At 40.6% G+C, this 23,951-nt stretch overlaps 1 protein-coding gene across 1 annotated transcript; it reads left to right on the top strand.

The window, feature by feature from the left end:
- The first annotated feature begins 20,006 nt into the window (after positions 1–20,006).
- On the top strand, positions 20,007–23,302 carry LOC129323450 (alpha-1,3-mannosyl-glycoprotein 4-beta-N-acetylglucosaminyltransferase C-like). Its single transcript, XM_054969985.1, has 3 exons — positions 20,007–20,165; positions 20,413–20,554; positions 22,145–23,302. Exons 1-3 carry the CDS (start codon positions 20,007–20,009, stop codon positions 23,281–23,283), a joined length of 1,440 nt encoding a protein of 479 aa, XP_054825960.1. The 3' UTR covers positions 23,284–23,302.
- The last annotated feature ends 649 nt before the right edge of the window (positions 23,303–23,951 follow it).

The following is a 23,951-nucleotide window of genomic DNA, read 5'->3' as shown; positions in this document are numbered from 1 at the left end:
GCAAAATGCATAGATTTATGGGATCTGCTCAGGTGCTTTTTTCTTTTCAGAAAGCAAGCTGTAAGTGGTTGATGGCTATTTTTTGAAGGCATACATTATTTCCTGATGTACAGTGGACCATATCCTAAAATGGAAAAAGTTCTAGAGTCACTTTTCCCTTCATTGTACCAAGAAAAGACAGAGGGGTGTGGATATACTTCATAAGTGTTGTTCAGGGTTAAAATATTTTTGCTCCACCATCTCAACTTAAAGCTCATGGGGGTGTCTTTTAAAAATGAAAACAATGAAAAATTAAAGAAAATAAACTCCATTCTGTTTATAACATTACTGGCCATCAACATCAGTTTAAAAACAGCAAGTAAATATTAAATAATCCTCAAATCCTCAAATAATCCTCAAAATCAAGTCACAGCTTAAAAAATCACAATAGAGAAAAATGCAGCATAAAAAGTCATTTCTTAATACCATAAACACAAGCAAACATAAGAATGTAGAACCAAAGCAATAAGACAGATAAAAAACAATGTGAACCAATGTGAGCTGGCATGCCTGAGAGCAGGAATTTTTCTGGGAAAAGAGGTGGTAGAACTCTCTATTACCACATGTGCACGTGCAAAGTGTGCACGAAGCACGCACACGCACTCCTGGAAATGTGTGATGGCATCACTTCTGGAAGTGACATCATTCCCGGAAGTGGCACCACTTCCCAGAAGTGATGCCGCTTCCTGAAAGTAGCACTGCTTCTTGGAACCCAGCACAATGCATTACAACAAGATAAATGTTAGTAAGCTTGGGAAATTACACAATTATGAGAAAGGGTTTGTTTCCTTTCTGTATCCTCTACAAAAAGTGAAATCTTCCATTCCCTTTCCCAAACATTTCATTTCTTTGGAATCATATTTCAAAATATACAAGAAGGAGGGGGTCCTCTAAAAATCCAAAACCCATCTCACAAATCTAAATTCAGATTCCCTCTGCCAGTGTAGAAAAAAAAATTCCAAAATTCTTTCTCAAAATTCCACAGTCTGGAATTCCTAATCTAATGAATATTGGTTTTTCAAATTTTCAGGGAGGGTTTTGCTTTACTGGAGCAATTCAAAAAAAGATACTCAACTTTAGCTGCATTAGATTTATACTTAATCTAAAATAGCTTTTTTTTTGTTGCTTGCCAACTCTACCTTACCAATGGCTAAGCTGTTGTGACATTGTGAAATGCTCATAAATGTTCCAATGTTCCAGACAAACAATATTCATAAATCAAAAAGAGTCTAGTAGCACCTTTAAGACTAACCAATTTTATTGTAGCATAAGCTTTCGAGAATCAAGTTCTCTTTGTCAGATGCCTGATACAGTCTCTGTATCAGGCATCTGACAAAGAGAACTTGATTCTCGAAAGCTTATGCTGCAATGAAATTGGTTAGTCTTAAAGGTGCTACTGGACTCTTTTTGATTTTGCTACCACAGACTAACACGGCTAACTCCTCTGCATCTAATATTCATAAAAACTTCCTTAACACCCATATGTCCACTGCAATTTCAGTGATGTTAATCAGCTGAGAGTGGGGAGAACCATTTGAGTTACAGCTATTTAGACATAAGAACACCTATATGCTGATGAATATATTTGATGAAAACCTTCTGTGACTTGAACACAGCTATCCATTCCTAGCATAAAATTGGAATAACCATAACTCATATTTTAACTAATACAAATAACCATAACTGATCTATTTAACACAGAACCAATATTCATTCAAAAGCTGTGGGAACCATAACAGTGTCAACTTCAGTCAACAAAAGAATGAAAGCAACACACACGTACATGCACAGCTCCATTCACCCCCATGAAAAGAAAGCAGAATGAACTCAAAGCAGCACACACACAGAGCCCCCACAAACCCCTGAAAAGCAGAATGAACTCAAAGCAGCACACACAGACACACACAGCCCCAGCCCCCCTGAATAGAAAGCAGAATGAACTCAAAGCAGCGCACACACACATACACAGCCACACCCACCCACTCCCCCAATGAAAATAAAACAGAATGAACTCAAAGCAGCACACACATACACAAAAACCCCTGAATGGAATGAAAGCAGAATGAACTGCCGCTTAGCCTCCTCTGGAGAGCCGGCCCGAGCAGCTCTTCTTGTTCTCTCTCTCTCTCTCTCTCTCTCACCCACTCACACACACAGAAATGAAAAGAAAGCAGAATGAACTCAAAGCAGCTTAGCCTCCTCTGCAGAGCCCGCGCCTGGCCCCAGCTTGCTTGCCCGCTCGCTCGCTCGCTCACTCACTCACTCACTCACAGAGGAATGAAAAGAAAACCGAATGAAGTCAAAGCAGCTTAGCCTCTTCTGCAGAGCCCACAGGGCCAAAGGAGGAAGGAATCACGCGGGCAGATTCCAGAGCTGCTGAAATGCCGTTCCAGGGCATTCCCCCTCAAAAAAAGCCCTGCCTGAGAGAAAAAATATTTTACTTGGTACCTAAAACAGTGTCAGACAGAATGCCCAACAGAAAGTCATCTCTAATAACCACCCATTAGCCTCTTCATTTATTGGCCAACTGATCTCAATATTAAGATGGGCTTTCTTAACATCTAAGGCCATCCATAGCAATTGCCATGGGGTATGGATTCTGGTCCTCTCACACTAAGTACAGCTTATGTCCTTATATCACAAGACAGAAATTACCAAGAAATTATGGGATTATAATTTAGGAGTGATGTAAGATTCTGGACATTAATACCTGAAGGCAGAAGGTTGGATTTAAAGGTCAGATTCTTTTAACAGAAGTCACCTGTATCCATGAATCTCTACCTCCTCCTCCTGCAATGCACTTTCTTGAGTCCCCCCCTCTCCTGCCCAGAACAGCATTTCAGCACAGAGACCAGTGGGCTACAGCAGGAGGCAGGAAAGTTTTGTTCTACTGTTGGAAGTGCTTTCTATTAAGAGAAAATTTAATTTTGATCCAGCCTATGGTGTTAAATCATTTGAAGAAAGACCAGAGGAGAAAGTGGCATCCCCTTCCCTCAAAGGAGAGAATAAGTAGTAATCCATTGACTCAAAGACTGGATTTTTGTCATGTTTCCCTCCTTCCAGCAGCCCCTTCTGAACCTGGTGAGTTGGTTCCTTGAGCTGCAGGACTTGTGTGGACTAGCAGCTATGTTGGTAGAGGGAGCTGCACTGAGGAGGGTCCTCTCATGCAAGCTGCACTCTGTTGATGCAGAGGGGCTATTTCTCCCCTTCCTCCTCTTTTCAGCAGTCCCCTGACCCCCTATGCATATTAGTCCCTGTGGGTCCAGTCACCCTGATAATATCCATTCCCCCAAGGATAAAAGGGACAAATATCTGGGTCTGCCAGCTCCTTCTACAGATCTCAGGACCCAAACCCACTATTAATATAATATTGTTCAGTACATGTAGAGTCTGTAAAACCAGTAACCCAGGAAAGGAATGGGACAGAGAATGATAACTGTCATGTGGGCACAGATACGCACATGAGCAATTAGTTCATCTACACCGTGGAATATTGTGGCAAAGCTGTTGCATGGCATATAGACTTCTAGATGTCAAAATCTAGTTAAAAGAGGCAGATAGAAGATCTGTGGTGATGCTGGAGTAAAAAGAACAGCACTATTGTCACCTGAATTATGAAGGATCTGAAACATTTAATATATAAAGCCATTTAACTGAATGCTTTATAGCTACAGGGGCTGCTATAGTTATCGCATATTGCTCTGAATTGTTTTTCTAAGATGCAAAATGTCTTTGCCCCAAAATATTTACATTACTGGAGAAAATACCCCTTCCCTCAATGTACAAGCAAAGTTGCATTGGAAAAAGACTGAACAATATCTTTAAAATTTTAAATATCTTTAAAATCCCACCGGACGCTTCCTTGAATTTAATCTTTCTGTCATTCTCTGCCTCTGATATTCTCCATGTCAAGGGACTGAGCAAACACATTTTTAAGTAACGTACATTTGATCTTAGCTTTTGAATGCTCCTGGAGCATTCTGAGTTTGTTGGGATGGAGGGGGAGAGTTGGTTAATTTTCAAAGTCTGCATACCTAGGGAGTCTTCTGAGTGTTTAGAGTTCTCTTTGGGTGATACGATTCTACTGTCTGATTCTGCTATCATGATTTGGCCCTTAGAGCAGCCTGTTATAACAAACTAGGGGCCTTCAAGGAATCACTAGTCAGGGAGGAATAACTTGGAAACTCCCACTCTAGAAATCTTCTACTCCAGGATTATCTGAGCTCTTAGCAACTTGAGCAAGCTAATTTCTCTTTGCCCTTATATTTCTTTAAGTGTCTCTCAATTGCTCTCAAAATGGAACAAAATGGAAGGCAGATTCCTGTCCAGATCTGACAGAATGTATGAATAAACTATATGAGTATGCATCAGTGGCAAAATTAACATCTTATATACGTAATCCCACTAGATGCTAGAAACCCTAGAATTTCAGAAAAAATTGAAAGCTTTTTTTTATTATGTAGCTGAAAATTAAGAGAAACTAAGAACAATTATCAGTAAAATGGATTAATTATCAAATCAGTAATGTCAAATGTTGAATATAAAATGTTGATCTTAATATAAGTTGATCTTAATATAACTAAGGAGATGAAGGAAAAGAAACACTTTGTAGTTTATATATTCTGTCATATATAATTATCTCTGAGTTATACAACTATGTTATATAACTTTGTTTTCTTTTTGTATCATTTCTTATTACTTGTTTTTCAAAATAAAATATATTACATTGGGGGAGAAATCATGCTTCCTGGAAGAAAGTTGGTAACGATTGTGTGGAAGACAATAAAATTACCAAGTATATTTACCTGTCCATCTAGATGAGCCAACAAGGACAGAGACAGCATGTTAATATTTATTGCCCATGATTTCAGCCCTGTTGTTTGAAATCTGGAGTGTTTAAAATGAAATATCCAGAAGTATGGAATATATCCAGACTTAATAGTCTGTCTCTGCATCTGTAACCCTTGGTAACTCTCTGGATTTGTCACGGTTTTTGTAACAGAATTGCTCTAAGTAACAAATAAGTCCTTCATGGCAGTAAAGAGACAGAGCAATCTGAACCTGCTAATAATTGGGGACTGTGGCTCTGAGGCCACAGAAGACGCTGGGATGAAAATGCTGTAAGGAGGGACATCCCTCCCTCCTCCCACTCCTACTTTTGATTGTAGCTACAACAGCCATGTGCTCATTCTGCTTAACTTGCAAATCTGTTTAACTTAGCTGAGCTTTGCAAGATGCATTAGATTTCAGTGACCTTTGGTGCAAAAATAACTAAGGTATCCATTAGAATTGCAAGGCAAATAAAGAATATGACAGGGCTTGTATTGTGTAGCCGCTAATAAGTGCCGCTGGCACAAAGTCAGACACAGATCTGGAGACTGATGCCTTCAGTCATGTTTAAATTAAGCAATAAGGAAAACTCATTGGCTCTATAATAATTCATACTCTGCCATGCAAGTGGGCCTGAAGGCTGAGAGAGGATAGCTTATTAGTGGCTTTGATTTTATTTTTCCAAGGAATGATTATGGGTAACATGCAGGTGCTTAGTATTCCTGATGTAAATGTGAGAGTAAGATCCCAGAATTCAAGAACAAGCATGCGCTAAGCATTAGCCTCAATGCTAGGTTTCAAGACCCCTGATTTCAGCTCCAAACTCCTCTAAACAGCAATGGCTAAGCAAGGGTGGCCCAATTTAAAGGTCCTTTTAAAACTGGCAGATAGGGAGCTTTTTCTTCTAAGTGTATTTTAAAACTGTAGCTTTTACAAAGCCTATGCTGCTATTAGGAAAAAGGTCTTTTTCATTTCACTGCAACTCCCAGCAGAACTGGTTTTTTTAAAGTTTTTTAAAAAACAAAAAAATTAAGAGCCTTCAAAATTAGTGCAGGTGCATGGGCGGAATAGATGAGGACATACAGTACAAGGCCAGGCTCTTAATAACTTCCAAAAGGTTTGGCTATCATTTCAATACCATTTGTTCAGCTCTTGTTTATTCCTGAAACAAATTTATGCTCATTTGTAATATCTGGTGGTTTTCTGATATCCAGGTGAGCTGTTACTGATGTCATTTCAGCATGTCTAACACTGCTTGCCTCAAGGTTTGATGGGAAGTGTAGGAAGTGTAGGCGTCCTTGCAGCTTTAAGTTTAATGTTTGCAGAGTGGCAGGGAGGGGAGTATAGGCATCGGGCTTTTGCCGGGCACCCCCTTTCCCCTCCACTGGGTGTGGGGGGGGGGTTCGGGCCCCTCTCCTGCCCCCCCTTCCCTGCACAGAAGACAGGGCACCTGGCTGCTGCTAGCTGCTAGCGCAGCTTCAAGCAGGGGCCGGGTGAAGAGGTCAGCAGACAGGGCACCTGGAGCATTGCTGCATCTTCCCCCCACCCCCGCTTGCCCAGCCTCCACAGAGCGACGCTTTGGGCCATGCAGCGTGGCTTCGGGCAGGGAGCCGGGCGAGCAGGGGGCGGGGGGAAGGCTGCGACACAATAGCTCAACACCATGCCAGCCCAGGTGCACATGCAGCATCGCTCTGTGGGGGCCAGGCGAGCGGGGGGTCAGGCAAGTTGTGTGGAAAGGCCTGAGTGAATCTATGTTTGTGTGGATGAGACAAAAGTTTAGTCTGTTATTGAAGATCTATGTGGAAGATTAGTCTGTATGACTGAGTCTGTGAATATACCTTTAAGAAGTTATAATTATTTTTTAAACTGCCAAGCTTAAGAACTATTCTGAAACCAATACTCTTATCAGAACTCTGCAGCCATCATGATTATGTACTTATACATTCTACTTTTGTTTTAAAAATTCCTTTTTTTTAACCTCACAGGCACTCTCACACACTAACTGCACAATCAAACTACCATCTATAACAAGTCTTCCTATATTACCAGTTAAACTGAGGAGGTCTAAGACGAAAGCAGCAAGAGTCTTTTGAGCAAGCCAGAAAGGTAGCAATATATAGGTCACACAAACGAAAAAAGGGAGAAGGTGTTCTCGAGGTACAAGCCTGGGTAAAATAGAAAAAACCTGAAGCTCTGTGTGAGTGGAAATAAAAAAAGTATTAATTGGAACCAGAATCCTCCTGAGGTAAAAGTTTAAAGTAATGTATGGGGGAGCTGAACTAAAGGTCCAAAGGCAAAGGTTTAAGGTTAAAACAAGCAGCAAGCCATTACACTGACATTGGCACAAATGCAGCCATGTAGAATAATCTGAGTTAGTTTCCCACTCATAAACTCAGAGTCTAAAATAGTGTTTAATCCATATTTAGCATCCCAGTTTGTGGGGAAAAAACTCCAGTCTTACTTGCTGCCATGACTTGTCATAGGTAACAATACAGTTTCCAACTGAGATTCTGGGATGTAAGAAGCAAGTACATTCCTGAGTCTAAGGCACTTCTCAGTTTAATATTAGTTAGAAGTGATATCTGAATGCTTGTATCTGTGATTTATACAAATAATGTACATGAAAGACACCAAATGAATATTTCAATGGGTTACAAAGCCAGAGGAGTTAGCCATGTTAGTCTGTAGTAGCAAAATAGTAGAGTCCAGTAGCACCTTTAAGACTAACCAACTTTACTGTAGCATAAGCTTTCGAGAACCATAGTTCTTTTCATCAGATGTATCTTTTCGTCAGATGTATCTGACGAAGAGAACTGCATTTGTTGTCCAGAATCAATAATCTTGCCAGCCAGCCAACCTTCACTATACTTGTTTGTTGTGCAGTGTTCCCTGCCCCTTCAAAGACCCCCCCACACACACACAGAGACACTGAAAACAAGGATGACAAGCAGCTCTCTATGTTCTCAGATTAATCCTTTGCTTATGTAAACAAACTTGAGTGTTAACGGAAAAAGGTTGTTTCCTTGGAACTAACAGTTCACTCTAGTAAGTTATAATGTTTCTTTGCTGCCTTTTCCAGACTTTAGTTTACAAACCTATAATACAATATTTAAAAATATAAAAGGAGCCCAGGAGCAATAACATACAGTATTCTCTAATAAACAAAGCATTTAATCAGCAAAAAACCAAAAATTGTTGTCTCAGTATCCAGTGCCTTTCTGAGATATTGAAGAAACTGTGAAAATGTGTAACTTTTAATAAACAAATACTACCACTTGTTAGAAAGGCCTTCTCTAACATTTTCTTTCCTTTCATTCACCATTACAATAATACATCAGAACCAAAATAGTCTCCAAAACTAAGCAGGTGACAATGCATTTACTAATTAGTTAACTAATAACAAATGATTATGCAACTAATGAAAAAGCAGTCCTGTTAAGAAATGCTCAAGTTATTCATTTCATACTCTAGTAATTATATTTCCCCAAATCAGTTATTATCCTCGGGAACAGTTCTTTATTCTGGAATCACCCTGGGTAGATTTGTTTATTACAACAAAGTCCTCTGGAAATGCATGGCATTGTCATTGTGAAAATTACTGCACAGTAACCAAATCTGGCCATCTGATGCCAGTATAAGAATCTGTGGCATGATTGTAATATGGAACATTACCGACATACAGGATTTGAAATAGCTTAGCATGATTACATAAAAGAACTGGATAAAGCAAGTTTAATATGCCATGTGGTTTGTATTGATGCAACAGTCAAAGTCATTGGCACATAGTCTAAGACTGACACGCTGAGACAGCTGCTCTCAGAAGAACTGCTAAACAGAATACCTAACAGGATGACAATAAGGTGCCTCCTTTGTGGTCCAACAGGCTGCGTCAAATGTGACAGCAGAACTTCCAGTCTGCAAGAGCAACAGATTGGAAGGCATCCAGCAAGTTGCTCTTATGTGGCAAAATGTGCTCTGCAGCACAGAGCTGGGCTACATGCTGCAATATGGTCAAACAGATTGCATAGCATTAGCGCTGCTGACAATGGGGCATTCATTATGTGGGACAACAGGTCATGGAAGAGTTTGCAGGCACTCCATTGGCTGGGCCTATGTTAGCATATGCATATCAGAGCAACATATGGAAGCTGGTAATTTTCCTGTCACAGATGTGAATGCTTTTGTTTTGATAGTGTTTCATGATGATCCAGTTTGTGGGTGAGCAAAAGGAATGAGATGGAAGTTCACAGTCCTTATTCTGGTCTTGATCACAGGAAATATCTCATTTATTTCATTTTGTAATAGAATCTACCATCCTATTGAAATTCCATTGATTGGACAAAGTAAAATGAGAAAGTGATGCAAAAAATGTGGAAACTGGAAACATAGCTGCTTTTGGGAAACCATGTATAGTTTTTATTCTTCTGCTTAGAATCAAGTGGGTTATTTTTTCCCATAGAAGATTCTCTAAAAGATCCATGTATTGGAATGAGTGAGTGAGTGAGTCTGTGTGTGTGTGTGTCACACACACAAACTTACACATACTCGTGTAAAAGAATTTCAGTGTTGAAAAGATTGCCCCCTTTGAGCAGATTGTGTGTATGCACAAGATTATGATCACATTGAACCCCACTAAGCCAATGTGACTTGGGTCAATAACAGATCAAAGCCTACTAGACAAACAGTTATCTAAATTAGGGATTCTGAGAAGCTGAATTTTTTTTTAAAATGCTATAATTATTTTAATAAGCTGAAGGAGAACAATAAATTTAAAAAATGAAAATACAAAGACCCTGGTCACATATTTCAGTGCTAGGTTTCTATGTTTGTAAATACTTTTGTTATAATTCAGGCTTGTCCTCACAGTAGTCAATGGCAATTAATTGTTTAATGTTAACATGGTTGTTAGACTAACTTTAGCAGAATGTTTATTTCCATTTAAATAAGAACTGTGCCTTTGTGTATGAACAATAGCCAGCAAAGTTCTCTTTAGTTACAGACTAAGGCTGGGGTGATAAATGTCCTTGTGTGCACCTGCCAGTATATTACTCTCTCTGTTCTGGAGAGACCATCTGTAAGAATAAAGGGATAATTCCTTCCTCCGGGCTTTTATCACTCTGGGGAATGTGCACAAAAGTGCCATCTATGGTCTATTGTTAATGACCGAATATATTGTAATTGATATTGAAAAAATTGTTTGGATCTTTGTGGGTTGTGGAAATGCACAAAACAGCAATGACTCCAGATCAAAAATGTTGCTGTTCATTTATAGCTGAATGCAATGATTTCAAATTAGGGTGAGGGGAGGCAGAAAATCAAAGCTGTTTCGTTTTTCCTTAAAAAACAATAGAAGTCCAATGGTACCTGAAGACTACCAAAATTTAGCTTTCATGAGTCAACCTTACTTTGTCAGATGTGTGGAGTATACATCCATAGAAGTTATTTATACTTAGAGTTGCAAACAACAGAAAGATGTGTGTATGTGTAGAGATACTATAAAGAAGGGCAAGTTTGAATCAATGATCGATTGAAATCCATCCATTCAGAGGTATCCCTGGACTTGTTTTACTTCCCAGTAACAGACTTCTCTGGAACTGTGACCGGAACTACAAGTGACAAAAGGCACAGGTTGGACACTTGTCAGCTTCCCTCAAGTTTTGATGGGAAATGTAGGCATCCTAGTCTTGAAGCTTCGCTCTCTGACTGCTGTCCAATGGACTTTTCAACTGTCACTTGTCCAACATTCCGCCAAGCTGCCTACATTTCCCATCAAAACTTGAGGGAAGCTGACAAGTGTCCAACCTGTACCTTTTGTCACTTGTAGTTCCGCTCTGTGTTTCCTCTATCCTTGTCGATTAGCCATTTTAGAACTCAGTTACATGTCCTGCTACTTTTGCTGCTGCAGAGCACAAGACAAGGGCTTTCATTACCAAGACAGGGAGCTGGCCCCATTCCTGGTACTGTGACCACACTTCAGCTGCCTTCACAACACGTACTATTTCTGCATAGCCAAAACCCCTGATACTACATAGAATATGGGGTGTTTGAGGGATCAAAGAGCTGGCACCACACTCAGAGTCTTGTACGTCTTGGTAAGAATTCATAACTAACTAATAGATAATCCAGATAGATCAAGATGGGTAGCCATGTTAGTCTGCCTGTGGCAGTAAAAAAAAGCAAGAGTCCAGTGGCACCTATAAGGCTAACAAAATTTGTGGTAGAGTACGAGCTTTGGTAAGTCACAGCTCACTTCTTCAGATGAAGTGAGCTGCGACTTACAAAAGCTTATACCCTACCACAAATTTTGTTAGTCTTATAGATGCTACTGGACCCTTGCTCTTTTCTAATGCTAATAGAAAATCCATCAGTGGTCACACTGGTCAGCCATGACAATTAAATAGTTCTGCTGTGTCTATGATTAATGTTCTATTGTTCTACAATAACAAGTAAGAGAATAAACACACTTCACTAATATCATTTGTCTGATGCCTGCCTATCTGATTTACTGAGTTACTTAGACTCAAGAGGAGGGGGAGAGTCAGGAGATAATGAAACTGACAGGGAATTTTTCCAATCAGCAGATTAAAACAGGTCTTGAAACTGAACAGGTCTCCCCCCCTCACCTAGACTTTTTCTGTTTGTTCACTAGTATCTTGAGTGTTCTTGATTTCTACGTAAGCAATATTCTTCCCTCAGCCCCAGCTTGCATCTGTTTGCCAGATATTATTCTCTTCCCTTTGCACACTTCCATGTTCTTTTTCACAAATGCATAGCTTCTGTAAAACTGACCTGTGTGTGTGTGTGTGTGTGATTCTTTTGCTATTGTTTCAGATAGGTAGCAATGTTGGTCTGCAATAGAACTGCAAGATTTGAGTCCAGTATCATCTTAGAGACCAACAAGATTTTCAGGGTATGAGCTTTCGAGAGTGGATATCTGAAGAAGGGAGCTTTGACTCTGGAAAACTTATACTCTGAAAATCTTGTTGATCTCTAAGGTGCTACTAGACTTAGATCATGCTGTTTTGCGAGATTGCTGCAATATGGCTAGTCTATGAGCTTTATCCCTATTCCACTATCCCTTTAGCTCTAGTTCTAGTGTAAATTTGTTAATTCTGTACTCTTGTAAGTCTGTTAATGTAATCATCTTGTGTGTTAATGTGATTATTTGCAGTGCACACATGTACTCAATGCCTGCATGTTACTCTGAAGTGTGCACACATTAATGCTCAGCTTATTTTAGTAAGCAGCATTGCTCCATTGTTTTTCTATTAAACACTCACATGCACTGTCTGATAATACAAGCTCTGTCACTCTAGCTGCCTTCCTTGGGGTGCAAGCATTTCCCTGTGCCCACTGCTTGCCTTTCATGGGATGCCAAATGCAAACCTCTGTTGATCTTGTAATCCATTCCCTCATTCTTTCCTCTGTGAATGTTGTTTGTCTTGGGCATTCATTCAGCTCAGCCCTCTCTGTTGTTGTTTGCCTTGGGTGCCTAATTTAAGCCTCTGTTCTGTTGCTGCCTGCCCTTCTTGGGGTGCCCAGTGTTTTCTTCTTTCCTCTCAAACTCTCATTGCTTTCTGACAAATAAAAAGCAAACCTCTGGGCCTGCTGTGTGTAGCTGCCTGCCTTTATTGGGGCACCAAATGTGTCAACTCTGCATACCTTATGGGTATGCCAAATATCTGCCTTGACTCACTGGCAAGGGAAGATTTTAATTGCCTGTAAAACTGAGACTCCTTGTATCTGCCTGACCCATGGCCCTTGAGTGAGTGGGTACAATCCTTGCCAATTCTATTCTGTTGGGAAGGAAAACAGTATTATAAGCAGACTTGTTTTCCATTGAAACCTACAGGAAATGAAAACTAGTGATAATATCATATAAAAAAGAGGAAAATGAATATTTTGTTAATAAAAATGAAACAAAGAGAAAATAATAGCACAGCCCTATCAGGTCCTGGGGACAAAACATCCTCATTGGCCTCTGCATGTGGGCTTTTCCAAGCTCTTCCATTCTGTTGTTGACCGCAAACCAGTTGACAGAACCTGTTAGGTCCAGCTAACACAAACAGTGCTAAAGTTCTTTTGAGACTACACCAGGAATTCTGCTTGCAGGTGGGAAATTGTATGGTTGTATGCATACAACCCCCCCCCCCAAAAGGGGAGTTCCAACATGTAGAAAGTTTTGCAACAAGTGAAAGATACATTTTCTTTCATTATGACCTTGCCAGATTGTAGAAATTACTGTGTTGTCTTTAATAGTAGGATAGAATAATAAATTGATGTACTTTGGACCCTGGCACATTAAATGGTTTCTCTGCTCACTGGGTTCTTGATTCTCCTTCTTGAGTCTTCTCAATAGCTATTGAAGTTCTTAATAAAAGCAACTCTGGTGAGTAGCAATAAATTGCAAAGGGTTTGGTGAATTATTGTTGCTACCAGAAGAAAATTACATATAATGTATATATTACGTACATAGAATAAGCCAATAATTCACTGACAATATGGCACATGACATGATTCCATTTAATTTCCCCATATGTATTAAATGAGCAGTGAGCAATCACAGCTGCTGAAAAGAGCTTAAGCCAAGCAGCTGGTGGATTTGCTGTATTTGCCAGAATGGTTGAGATGCTGTGTAAATGGGGCCATCTAGTGGTTACTTACCAATAACAAGTATGTGACTTGGGTGGTTATTAGCTTAAAGCCTGTTGACCTTTTGAAAAGACACATACAACATGCACTAGATCATGTCTCTGAAAAAATCAAATTCTTACAACTCTAGTGGAATTTCCTGGAATAGGCATAAGGGAATATGAAATACTGGTTCAAGAAGACAATAATATTTTGCAGATTCTTATAACGGGGGGTATCCCACTGTGTGATCCTCCCACTATGTGTGGTTGCCAATTTTTGTCTGAAATATAACAGGCATATATTTAGTGTGGTTTGTAGTGAAGTTGAAAATGTGTGGTGTTTATTTCAAACAAAATGGAGACCATGTGTATCAGATTGTTAGTGGTGCACACTCCCATATGTGCAGTCGAATACCTTCAAATGTAATCTGAAATATACTATTGTCTTATATCAACAGGATCACCTGTTGCTTTGCTTTGGCTTCATTGTAGGGAAGAATGAGTTAGCATCTCAGTAAGGCTAGAATATTGTTAATATTGCTTGTGAAAACATATGTACAACTGAAAAAAAGAAATAATTATTGATCACCTCCATCACCTGAGAAAGTATGTATGAAACCTTAGCTTAGACAGTTCAGAATGGCCACAGTGCATTGGATGGCTGCTGGTTAGTGAATCTGGGCCATTCAGCTTGGGTTCTTCTGAGGTAAATGTCTTCCTTCTCTTCTTACACAGAGTTAGATTTACACACAAGCTAAATAAGCTACAGGGTAGGACCTTAGATAATGAGGGCCTCTGGATAAAAAATTTACTAAATTTCAATGTTAGAATAATAAATATTTTTTGGTAATGCTAACAGAGCCTCTTAAAATTAACATAGTTTAGGACCTCAGCTGAGCATTTCTTAATCAGGGCCTGCTATTACTGCTGTGAGTGCTGCATTAAAACATGTCAGTTCTGTTAGGGTTGCCAGGTCACAAAGGTATTCCTCCAGAGTAATAGGGGTGTTAGGCTTTGTGAACCAGAATTGCCCAAGTGCTTTCATCAATTCTGGTAAAAATCAGAAGTGACATAGTGGATGCTCTAAAATGACATAGCAGATGCTCGTTGCCCACCACCACCACCCATTTTCTCCCACTAGTGACAATGAGAGAGAATGCCTAGTTAGCTTTTAAAGTACCACCATACTGCCTAATGCATGTGAGTGACGCAAAGCAAATCTCATTCAAAGGCTGAAGATTTGAATATAATGAAATTGTAGGGAAGGTTCTGCTGGAGGAGGGAAAGAAAGCAGCCACAAAGATGAGAGAATGTGTGTGCGTGTGCAAGATAGAAATTGGCTTCCACTGCAGATGGGAGGAAGTGGAAGTGCCAAAAATCTTTATGCCTTTTTAACTTAAATGCCAGGTTCCCAAACAGTGGATGTTGTTTATAACCACAACATTTCTGAGTGGCATCACTTCTGTTATTTGTATGTTTATGCCTAACTCCCATGGCAATGGAACAAGCTGTGGAAGCCACAGCAGGGGTCTCTCTCAGACATTAAATCAATGTGCTGCATCTGTCAAAACCCTTGAAAGTCACAGGCAATGAAGCCAGATTCCAGACTGTGAACCCAGCAGGGGCTAGGTGGTAACCCTGTGCACTTAGTATCTTACACTGGCCTTATCAGCTATCACTGGCTGGCAACTGCTGGGGAAGCTTTTCAGTTGGAACTCAGAAACTGGAGATGCCCTCATACTCCTTGTTTTAGTTTTCTATAATTGATGGGATACAAAATGCTCTTATTAGGCCCAGTTTACTGACTTGGTATTGTAGGGCTGCTAAATTTGAATTGTGTGACATGGTATCAGGAGGAGAGGGACTTCAGCAGAGTATAATGCCATATAGACCACTCTCCAAAGCAGCCATTTTCTCCAAGAGGACTGATCTCTGTGTCTGGAGATCAGATGCAATTCCGGGATATCTTCAGGTCCCACCTGGAGGCTGGTAACCCTGTAAAATGGGAGGCGTCACTTGAGACTTCTTAGTACAATCAACCTCTGCTTTTGTAGATGGAGATCCACATTTTAAATCAAAACAAATATTAGGAATTGATCCAGTTAAGGTAGTTTTATGCTATATGACTGAGATTACTGTAAAGAGATAGCTAGGCTTGTAAAATGTAGGCTTATGATCCTGCTTACTATTTGTTCTGTAAAATAAAGCTGGCAAGGGTTAATTCAGCTTCACATGTTATAGATTACAAGTGCGTCATATTCTTCCACTTTGTCCGGTACAATGGGTGCAGGGCCGGCATGTCCATTGAGCCAGGTCCAGCAGCCGCCTCGAGCGCTGAGGCATCGGAGGGGGTGCTCGGGGTGGAGGCATGCACTGCGGAGCTGGCGGCAGCATCGCTGGCGGCTGAGTGGGAGGGCTGGGAAGCTGCCCACATGCCACCCCAGCCACCTGCCACACCTGGCCCGCAGCTGCTGCACCTGGCCGGGAGAACGTGCTGGTGGTGGCAGCGCAAGGCAGTCTGAGAGGGCAGCCTCCCAGCCCTCCCGCTTAGTTGCCCCGTGCTGCCACTGCCACTGCCAGCATACAGCTGTGGGCCAGGCGGGGCAGACAGCTGGGTTGGCGTGGAGCAACTGAGTGGAAGGGCTGGGAGGCCACCCACATGCCGTCCCAGGTGGCGACTGAATGGTCCCCATGCCCCGGAGAGAAGCAGAGAGAACAATTCTTCCTGAGGAGACTCCCAGCTTAATCTCATCAATGCCCTTCCGTGCTTCCCCTCACTCTTGTTTTTGGAAGCAAGATGTCAGTTTTGCCTCAGGACATGTATTGCCCTATAATTAGACTCCGCAGTCATGTGCTCAGTGTGTGTGTGTTCTGGATCCAAACACCCACCCTCCAGTTCACTTGAGCCTCCTCTTCTCTCTGTGGAATCCTGGTCATTTTGCTGCTGCTCCCATGAATCCCTCCTCTCTTCAGGACTGGTAACTATAACCCCATCCCAATTACTTTCTCCCACTTCCAGTTTTCTTAGCTCTGTGTATGCTGTTTGTGTTTTCTCTGTGTTTGCTATTTTATTGCTCTGTTAATAAATAAGCTTTTCCTTTAGAACATCTGCCTGTTTATTTGAGCATTTTCTAAGGAAACAATCCTGGTGTACAAAGGTGAAGACTTCCCAGTTACCCCCTCTAGCTGAGTCTCCTTGAATGCTAATTCCCCTAACTTACAAGGTTCGGGGAATTCATAGGAAATAGAAAAGTAGCAGTAAAGTATATCTACTTTGGATCAGCCAGTTATAATGGTTTCATATACAAATATTATTTTTGGCAGGGGGTGAAGTGGGAAAGATCCTACTACTAAGCAGCTGCTTAATAACATCTTTCTGAGTTTATAAGAAAATAGACTGTAGGCTCTGGTATATCTTAGGAATGATCTTGAGTCTGATTAAGGAGTGAATAAAGAGGGTTTATTCAGGAACTACAACTTTGACAGAAAGGAGACAAACAGAATAGATACTAATTTCCTCAGTAAAAGGGAGGAGGGACTTGCGGGAAGAAGCAGGAAGTAGCCTAAGAATACCAATCTGGAGACATGCAAGAAGGACAGAGGAGAGGAGGAAAGAAGGATCCCACTCTGCCATCTATCTAACTGTCAGACCCACTGCCCCTTGCAGGTATTTTGTATCTTCTGTCTTCTCTGTACACAAGACATTGTTTTCCCAACAAAGACATGATTTTATTTAGATTTGCCATTCTCCAGGTGGGGCCTGGACATCTTCTGGAATTACAACTGAACTCAAGACTACAGAGATCAGTTCCCTTGGAGAAAATGGTTACTTTGGAGGGTGGAATGTATGGCATTATACTCTATTGAGGTCCCTCCTCTCCTCAAACCCCACCCTCCCCGTGCTGCACTCCAAAATCTCCAGAAATGTTCCAACTCAGAATTCACAACTCTAATTTTATTTTTTACACAATTGTAATGCATCTTGGCAGAAAAAAGAGGTGTTAAAAATGAAATGTGTTTTTAAAATATTAATATTCTGGTACAAATGTTCAGAGAACTGTTAAAGTACAAATTTTAATCATATTTCTTATTTGAGATGAATCCCTGTGAATTAGTACCAATCTGTGTGACCTTAAGGCAGTATTGTGAGAGAACCAAAGAGAAGGTTCTAGTATTATTGGCAGGTTCCGTGGCAGTTGGGGTCATCTAGGCTGAGAGAGGAGGGATAGCACAATGGCAGTTGGAGCCTACAGGCAAAACCCCTAATTGTTCTGTTGCATCTGGTCCAAAGCCTGTGATCCACACCTTCCTGTTCCTGCTGAATCATTGCTGGAGGCCTGCCCAGTTGAGCTGAAGAGTAAATAAAACCTGAAAGGTTCAGTAAGTGCTGTTGCAACCATTTCCTTAACCAACAACGTTGCTGTGTGTAGAAGGAGTATGTTGGGGGGCGGTCTGAAAAAAACAAGTCATGTTCCTTTCAGATCACTGGTAGGTGTCGCAATTACCTGACCCCGCCGTCACTGCCCCGCTGAGGGGGAGAGCCCGCACAGTGCCTGGCAATTGGATTTACAGAACTTACAAAACTGGCAATGAAAGAAAAGCCTCACAATTGCCCTGGTTTGCTGCCACCTGTCCATTTATCTATCCCAAGGCACAGGAGTAAAGGGACAAATCTCCAAGTCTGTCAGGGAACTAAAACAGAAGACTACCTTGCAAGGTTTGTTTGCAAGCAGAGTTCACAGAACAAAGTTTTAATTCATTAGGTGGTCCAAGAGGTACACAAAGTGGGTTCAACAGAAGGGTTGAGACTTTGAGGTTTCAAAGTCACATACCTTAACAAAAGTAAAAATATAATTATTTAAGGTGCAACATTATTCAAATCAGACAAGACACACTGTGGGGATAAAACAACAAAACCTAGAGCATATATGCACTAGCTAAGACATACCGTGGTATTCCAGAAGGCAAAACAGAATTTTAACAAAGGTGCTGAAGTCAGAGTCTCTTTCCAAGAGGCACACAGTTAAGCATCACAGCAAAGCAGAGGGATGGTTGCATAAGCGTCCATCTATAGAATCGGAGCCAGAGTTAATTGCTGAAACCTGGCTAAAGCCTAATAGTTCCATGATGGTTAGCTATGTTTATGCCATTTGAGAACCTACGTAGCTCAGGCCTGTTAGCCAATCAGGTGCCCAAATGCTGATGTTGCCAAAGGTAGGTGTGTACTTGAGGAAAGGAGGAATGAGGCCAAATCTGCAGCTTTTGGCTCCACCCACCCTTCCCACAGGTGCAAAATTGTTTAAGAATTTCAGTTGGCTCAGAAAACCATAACATGGAGGCTCTCTAACAAGATAGCATATCTCCAAGGTCGCTGTGAACTGAGATCTTACTTTCTCAATCAGGTTTCTCAGCAAAGGGGGGTGGGGGTTACAGCAAAGAAGATTTTTTTCTAGCAAAGAAGTTTTTAGGGCCTCTTGACCAAAGTTTCAAAAAACATGGCTCCTGTTTGTGTAAAAAAGGAGCTTTTTCTTCACAGTAGGTCATATAATATACCTAATCAGTGTAGCCTACACAATCTGTGAACTTAGCCTTCATGATCTTCCTGTCCAATCACACTCTTGGCAAAGGACTATAGGACCACCCTAGGCTCTGCAGTTTTCATCACTGGCTTTCCCCTGGAAGAAGTACCCAAGACCTTTTCAGTACATAACCATTACTTTAGTTATGTACTAGAGTTCTCAGGCAGCAACACTGGACAGTTGGCATGCACTTAGCCATTATCTGGCACTGGTATGGAATGACCAGCAATATTCATCAGAAAAGGCAATCTCACAACCATCCAAAGAAACAGTGCCTTTATCTGTAAAACCAGCAACTCCATCCTGACCCTCACAGCATAGCCTCTTCTATCCGTAATTTCATTATTTTTTCTAGGATTCTCACTGAAAGCTATCATCCTGATCCAGAATACGATATCCATGCATATCAGCATCCTTTTGTATATGTTGGGTGCACATCCCCATTTTCGCTATGGAAATGGAGATGTACATCTATATCTGATCCTTGCTGTTAGACAGGGCTAGTTGTCCATGACTGCTACAGCTGGATCAGGACTAGCAGGCCTTACAGAGATTCCAAGACCAATACTCTGTCCAAACTGTTGACAATTGTCTGTTTTGCTCTCATAAACAGTGTGGATATTTTATGTCTTAGCTACAAAAAAAAATCCCCAGTTTCAGTGCCACGTTCTTAACTAAAACCTGCATTTAACATCTTGTCTCACATAGGCTTGCACTTCATATTCAAGGAAGAAGGGAAGACTGTTTTTTGTAAATACACTGGACTTTTAAAATCATTTTGTTTTCAATGGATTCTGTTAGCAAAATATGTCACAGTAAACAGTCGTACATGGAAGCATGATTATCGTCTTTAATGTTTTCTTATTGTATCAAAATAATAATAATGATTTTCCCCATTTGAATGGATCCAGAATGAAAATCTACAATGAAAACTAGAAACTTCAAGACACCACTGGCTTGCTACTGGAGAACTTTCTCTAGACTGTGTTTTCTTCTAGCACTCCTCACTATATTGATTGTCATTATTTGGAAACAGAGCCAAGAGCAATGTAAATGTCCAGAAACAGAAGAATCTGGATTTCAGGTGGGTAATTTCAAGAGTAGTGGGTATATGTTTTCCACAGGGTCATCTTCACTTCACACAAATTATGTTTATCAACAAGTAAGCATTTTTAAACAAATGAAATATACAGTGCAGGTCTGCATAGTTTTTACCGGGGAGTACCTATGAGAGGGGTGATTTAAATGTTGCAAAACTGAGAAAATGACAAAATTTTATAGGATAAAGAAGATGCTGATAATGGTGAAAAAGATACTATTTTATGTTCAAGGATGCAGGAAAAAAGGAGATCATCAGTCTGGAAAATATATGGAAGATGCCACAAAATCCAAATTTTACTGTAATGGAAAATGCGATGGGTCCCTTACCTATTCCATACAAATATCTCTTGGGATATCCTCCAGCCAAAAAGAGTAAGTATAGACTATTATGGCTACAACTACATCTATGTGGAACACAATAATCTAAACAAAACAAAAAAACAATTGATCCAGCAGTTGCCCTTCAAGCTTCCAAAGTACTTCCTTAATTCAAAATACATGAACTATTCCATTTTTCTCTTGCAACAACTTTCCATGAGTTTTATTTTTCAAACACTTGTTTGCCTAATAAGTCCTGAAAGGTTCAGTGGGCCTTATTACACAATTTATGATTAAGGAAGTATATGCCATAAAAGTAGGCTTGCCATTTCCCACCTGCAGCAGGTAAACCCCTGCCCTCAGCCCCAATCCCCACCCTTCAGAAATTGAGGAGCTAGAGGAAAAATGGCTAGAAAATGGCCTCCATAGTGATGCTCTAGAAGTGTCCCCATTTCTCTGTGGTCTTTACTATAGAGATTAGGGGAAATTCCTACAGATGTGGCATCCTTCCCAAAATCTGCCCTCCCCAGACACTGCCCTCAAAATTTTCTCATATTTGCCAAGACAGTGATGGCAAGCCTACATAGAACTCATGAGAAATGGCCTCAGCTTGAAACTGTGGAGCAGAGCTTGCACCTTAACAGTGACAGTGGGAGGAAAAGTCTGTTGACCCAATTCCCTCTCCTCATTGCAGTCCCTTCCATTGTGCATAGCAGATGGTTCCAGAAACTCTCTCAATACTCAGCAGAGGTTTTTCAGAGCACAAGGCGCCTATGGGGGCAGGGGAAGATGACCAATACCACTTCTGCAAACACTCTCCCCTTGCGGATATTCAGAAAACTCTTTAGAATATCCCAGTGGTTCCATTGAACTAAAAATACAAGAACTCTCTGTGTCGCCTATATGTTTGCTCCACAGGGCCACTTCAAGTTTGGAAAACACCACTGAGGAGAACTGATGAGCCCTCCCTCTCCCATCTAGTCCCAGTCCAGATCAGGGCCTCTTGTAGTTTAAAAAGAAGAAAAATGCTTGGGAGCTCTGAATATGGAGATTCCCAATACCATGTGTAGTTTGGCCCTTATAAGTTCCCTTCATACATGCAAGTAGCACTCATAGGCAGCTTGGCTATGTGCCTGGAGCCCTGCATCATAAACTGTAGGTATAGGAGCAGTTCCGCATGGGGTTCAAATGGCCACTGAAGTCCCTGGAAAATGCAGGCTGGTCCTGGCATGCTGAAAATTCACCTGATCCGTACGGAGTTGATCGTAAGACCGCACAGAGCTCTGCTTCCACATGCTTTAGGAGCAGTGCACCAAATGGTAGCTGTATGCCTCAATTAAGCTTGAGTGTGAGGGACAAACATTCTTGTTTATAAATATAAAAGAAGTAGAGCAGCATGAGAAATAAGTGACCGACATCTGAACCAGGAAGTCTCTGTTTTGAATCTTGCCTTTTCTACATGCTCGCTAGTCAAGTCGTTCTCTTTCACCCTTGCACTGCAGTTGGGGGATCCAGAAGAATAATGCTGATATTAAGTTGTTGTAAAAATTACTGAAGTCGTGTATGTAAAGGGCTTTGATCACATGGTAAGTATTTTGTAAAATATCACCATCTTTTCTTTTTTTTTTTTTTTGCCTCTTCTAGAATTCTTGACCATTGGAATCTCTGCTGTCCACAGAGAGAGAGAACATTATTTGCTGAGGACCCTTGAGTCTATTTACAACCACTGCAAGCCAGAAGAATTAAACTTGATAATGGTTGTTATATACCTAGCCAATAATGATTCTAAATTAAATGAGCAAAGTGCCAAGGAAATTAAGGCTCAGTTTGGTGTGCGTGCAAATGAAGGGCAACTGCTTGTTATAGAAAGCTCTTTAGCTGGCTATCCCCCTTTAAGGAATATGAAAGGAACCTCCTCAGAAACTCAGCAAAAAGCTCTGTATCGATCCAAACAAAATGTGGACTACTCTTACTTACTTAACTTTTGTGCTGGTCTCTCTTGGTATTATTTGATGCTGGAAGATGATATTGTCTGTGCCAACAATTTTGTTTTGATTATACAACATTTTATACAAAATGAGGAGAAACCTTGGACTACTATAGCATTTTCAAGACTGGGCTGTATAGGAAAACTCTATCATAGTTCAGATCTTATTAAACTGGCTCGGTTTCTCTTGATGTTCTATGATCAGATGCCTGCAGACTGGCTTCTTGACCTTTTCCATAAATCCCAGACTCAAAAAGACCTTATTATCTTCAGGCCTTCTCTCTTCCAGCATATAGGTCGAGTTTCTTCATTTCATAGTATGGAAAATCAGTTGCAAGATCCAGAGTTTCAAGAAGAGACTGGAGATTTTGGAGATTTCCCTACAGCTTCATGTTTCACAAACATACCTGTATTTGCAGATTACATCCCAGCAAAAGTGTGCCCCCCAGCAAAGGGGCTTTTTTGGGGTAAGAACATCACATCACAGAGCTTCTTCACCATTGTTTTTGCAAACCCAATTGTTCCCCAAAAGATCCAGATATATACAGGGTCAGCTGAATATAACCAGGACATTCTCCATTATGGTTATGTAGAAACCGGTAGACTCAAAATCCATACCCATGATAGTGAAACATGTTTGATTTTCAACCGAATAGGAGATTTTAACAATGGGCTTTTTGAAATGAAAGGTATCAGTAGCATGGATGATATAGATTGCCTTCGAATACAAGCCACAGCTCCACAAAAGCAATGGCTACAAATAAGAAGAATTAGTATTTGGGTGAAGAATATTTAACGTTCACATTCGGTTATAAGTATTCACTAGTGTGATGTTACAGAAAACCACAGTAAACATTACTGCCTTTGTCTGTCTATCTGCTCCTCATTTCCTGTAATGAACATAGCTTTGCTTCTCTTTCATTAAAAATTAGATTAAAAAAAACACAATAAATTATTTTTTCTTCATGCAGTTATGCTTCTGAACATTTTTTACATAAGGAAGTTTCTATTTAGAAACCTATTTCTAGCAACTTTGGAGCAACTTTGCTGACTTGTCATAGAACTGGGACTTGTCAATGCTAGACTGGGAAATGGCATCAGTCATTCTCTTGTGTTGCATCATGCAATAAAGGTGCTGAAAAATTAGTGATTAAATGAAAAAAGTAAAAACCTTTACACGAATTATCCAAAGTGACTTGCAGAAAAACTGGATCATGTGACTAGGATTATGTCCATTTTCAATAGTTATGAATTTAAAATGCATGGGAAATTATCAGATTTTCCTTTCTGGTTGCTGAACTGTCAGCTGACCCACTTGGCTGGTGAAAAATGCTGGGGCGGGGGGCGGGGGCGGAATGAACAGAATACATCCTACATGCTTCAGGAGTTCGTGTAGATTTTCTCTTTTTTACTTCTTCCACAATCCACTAGAGGGCAGCAAATCTGCATCAGTTGACTTTCCCA

This window comes from Eublepharis macularius, chromosome 2 (assembly GCF_028583425.1).
Source record: "Eublepharis macularius isolate TG4126 chromosome 2, MPM_Emac_v1.0, whole genome shotgun sequence".
NCBI lineage: Eukaryota > Metazoa > Chordata > Lepidosauria > Squamata > Eublepharidae > Eublepharis > Eublepharis macularius.
This window is presented reverse-complemented; position numbering and strand designations above follow the sequence as displayed.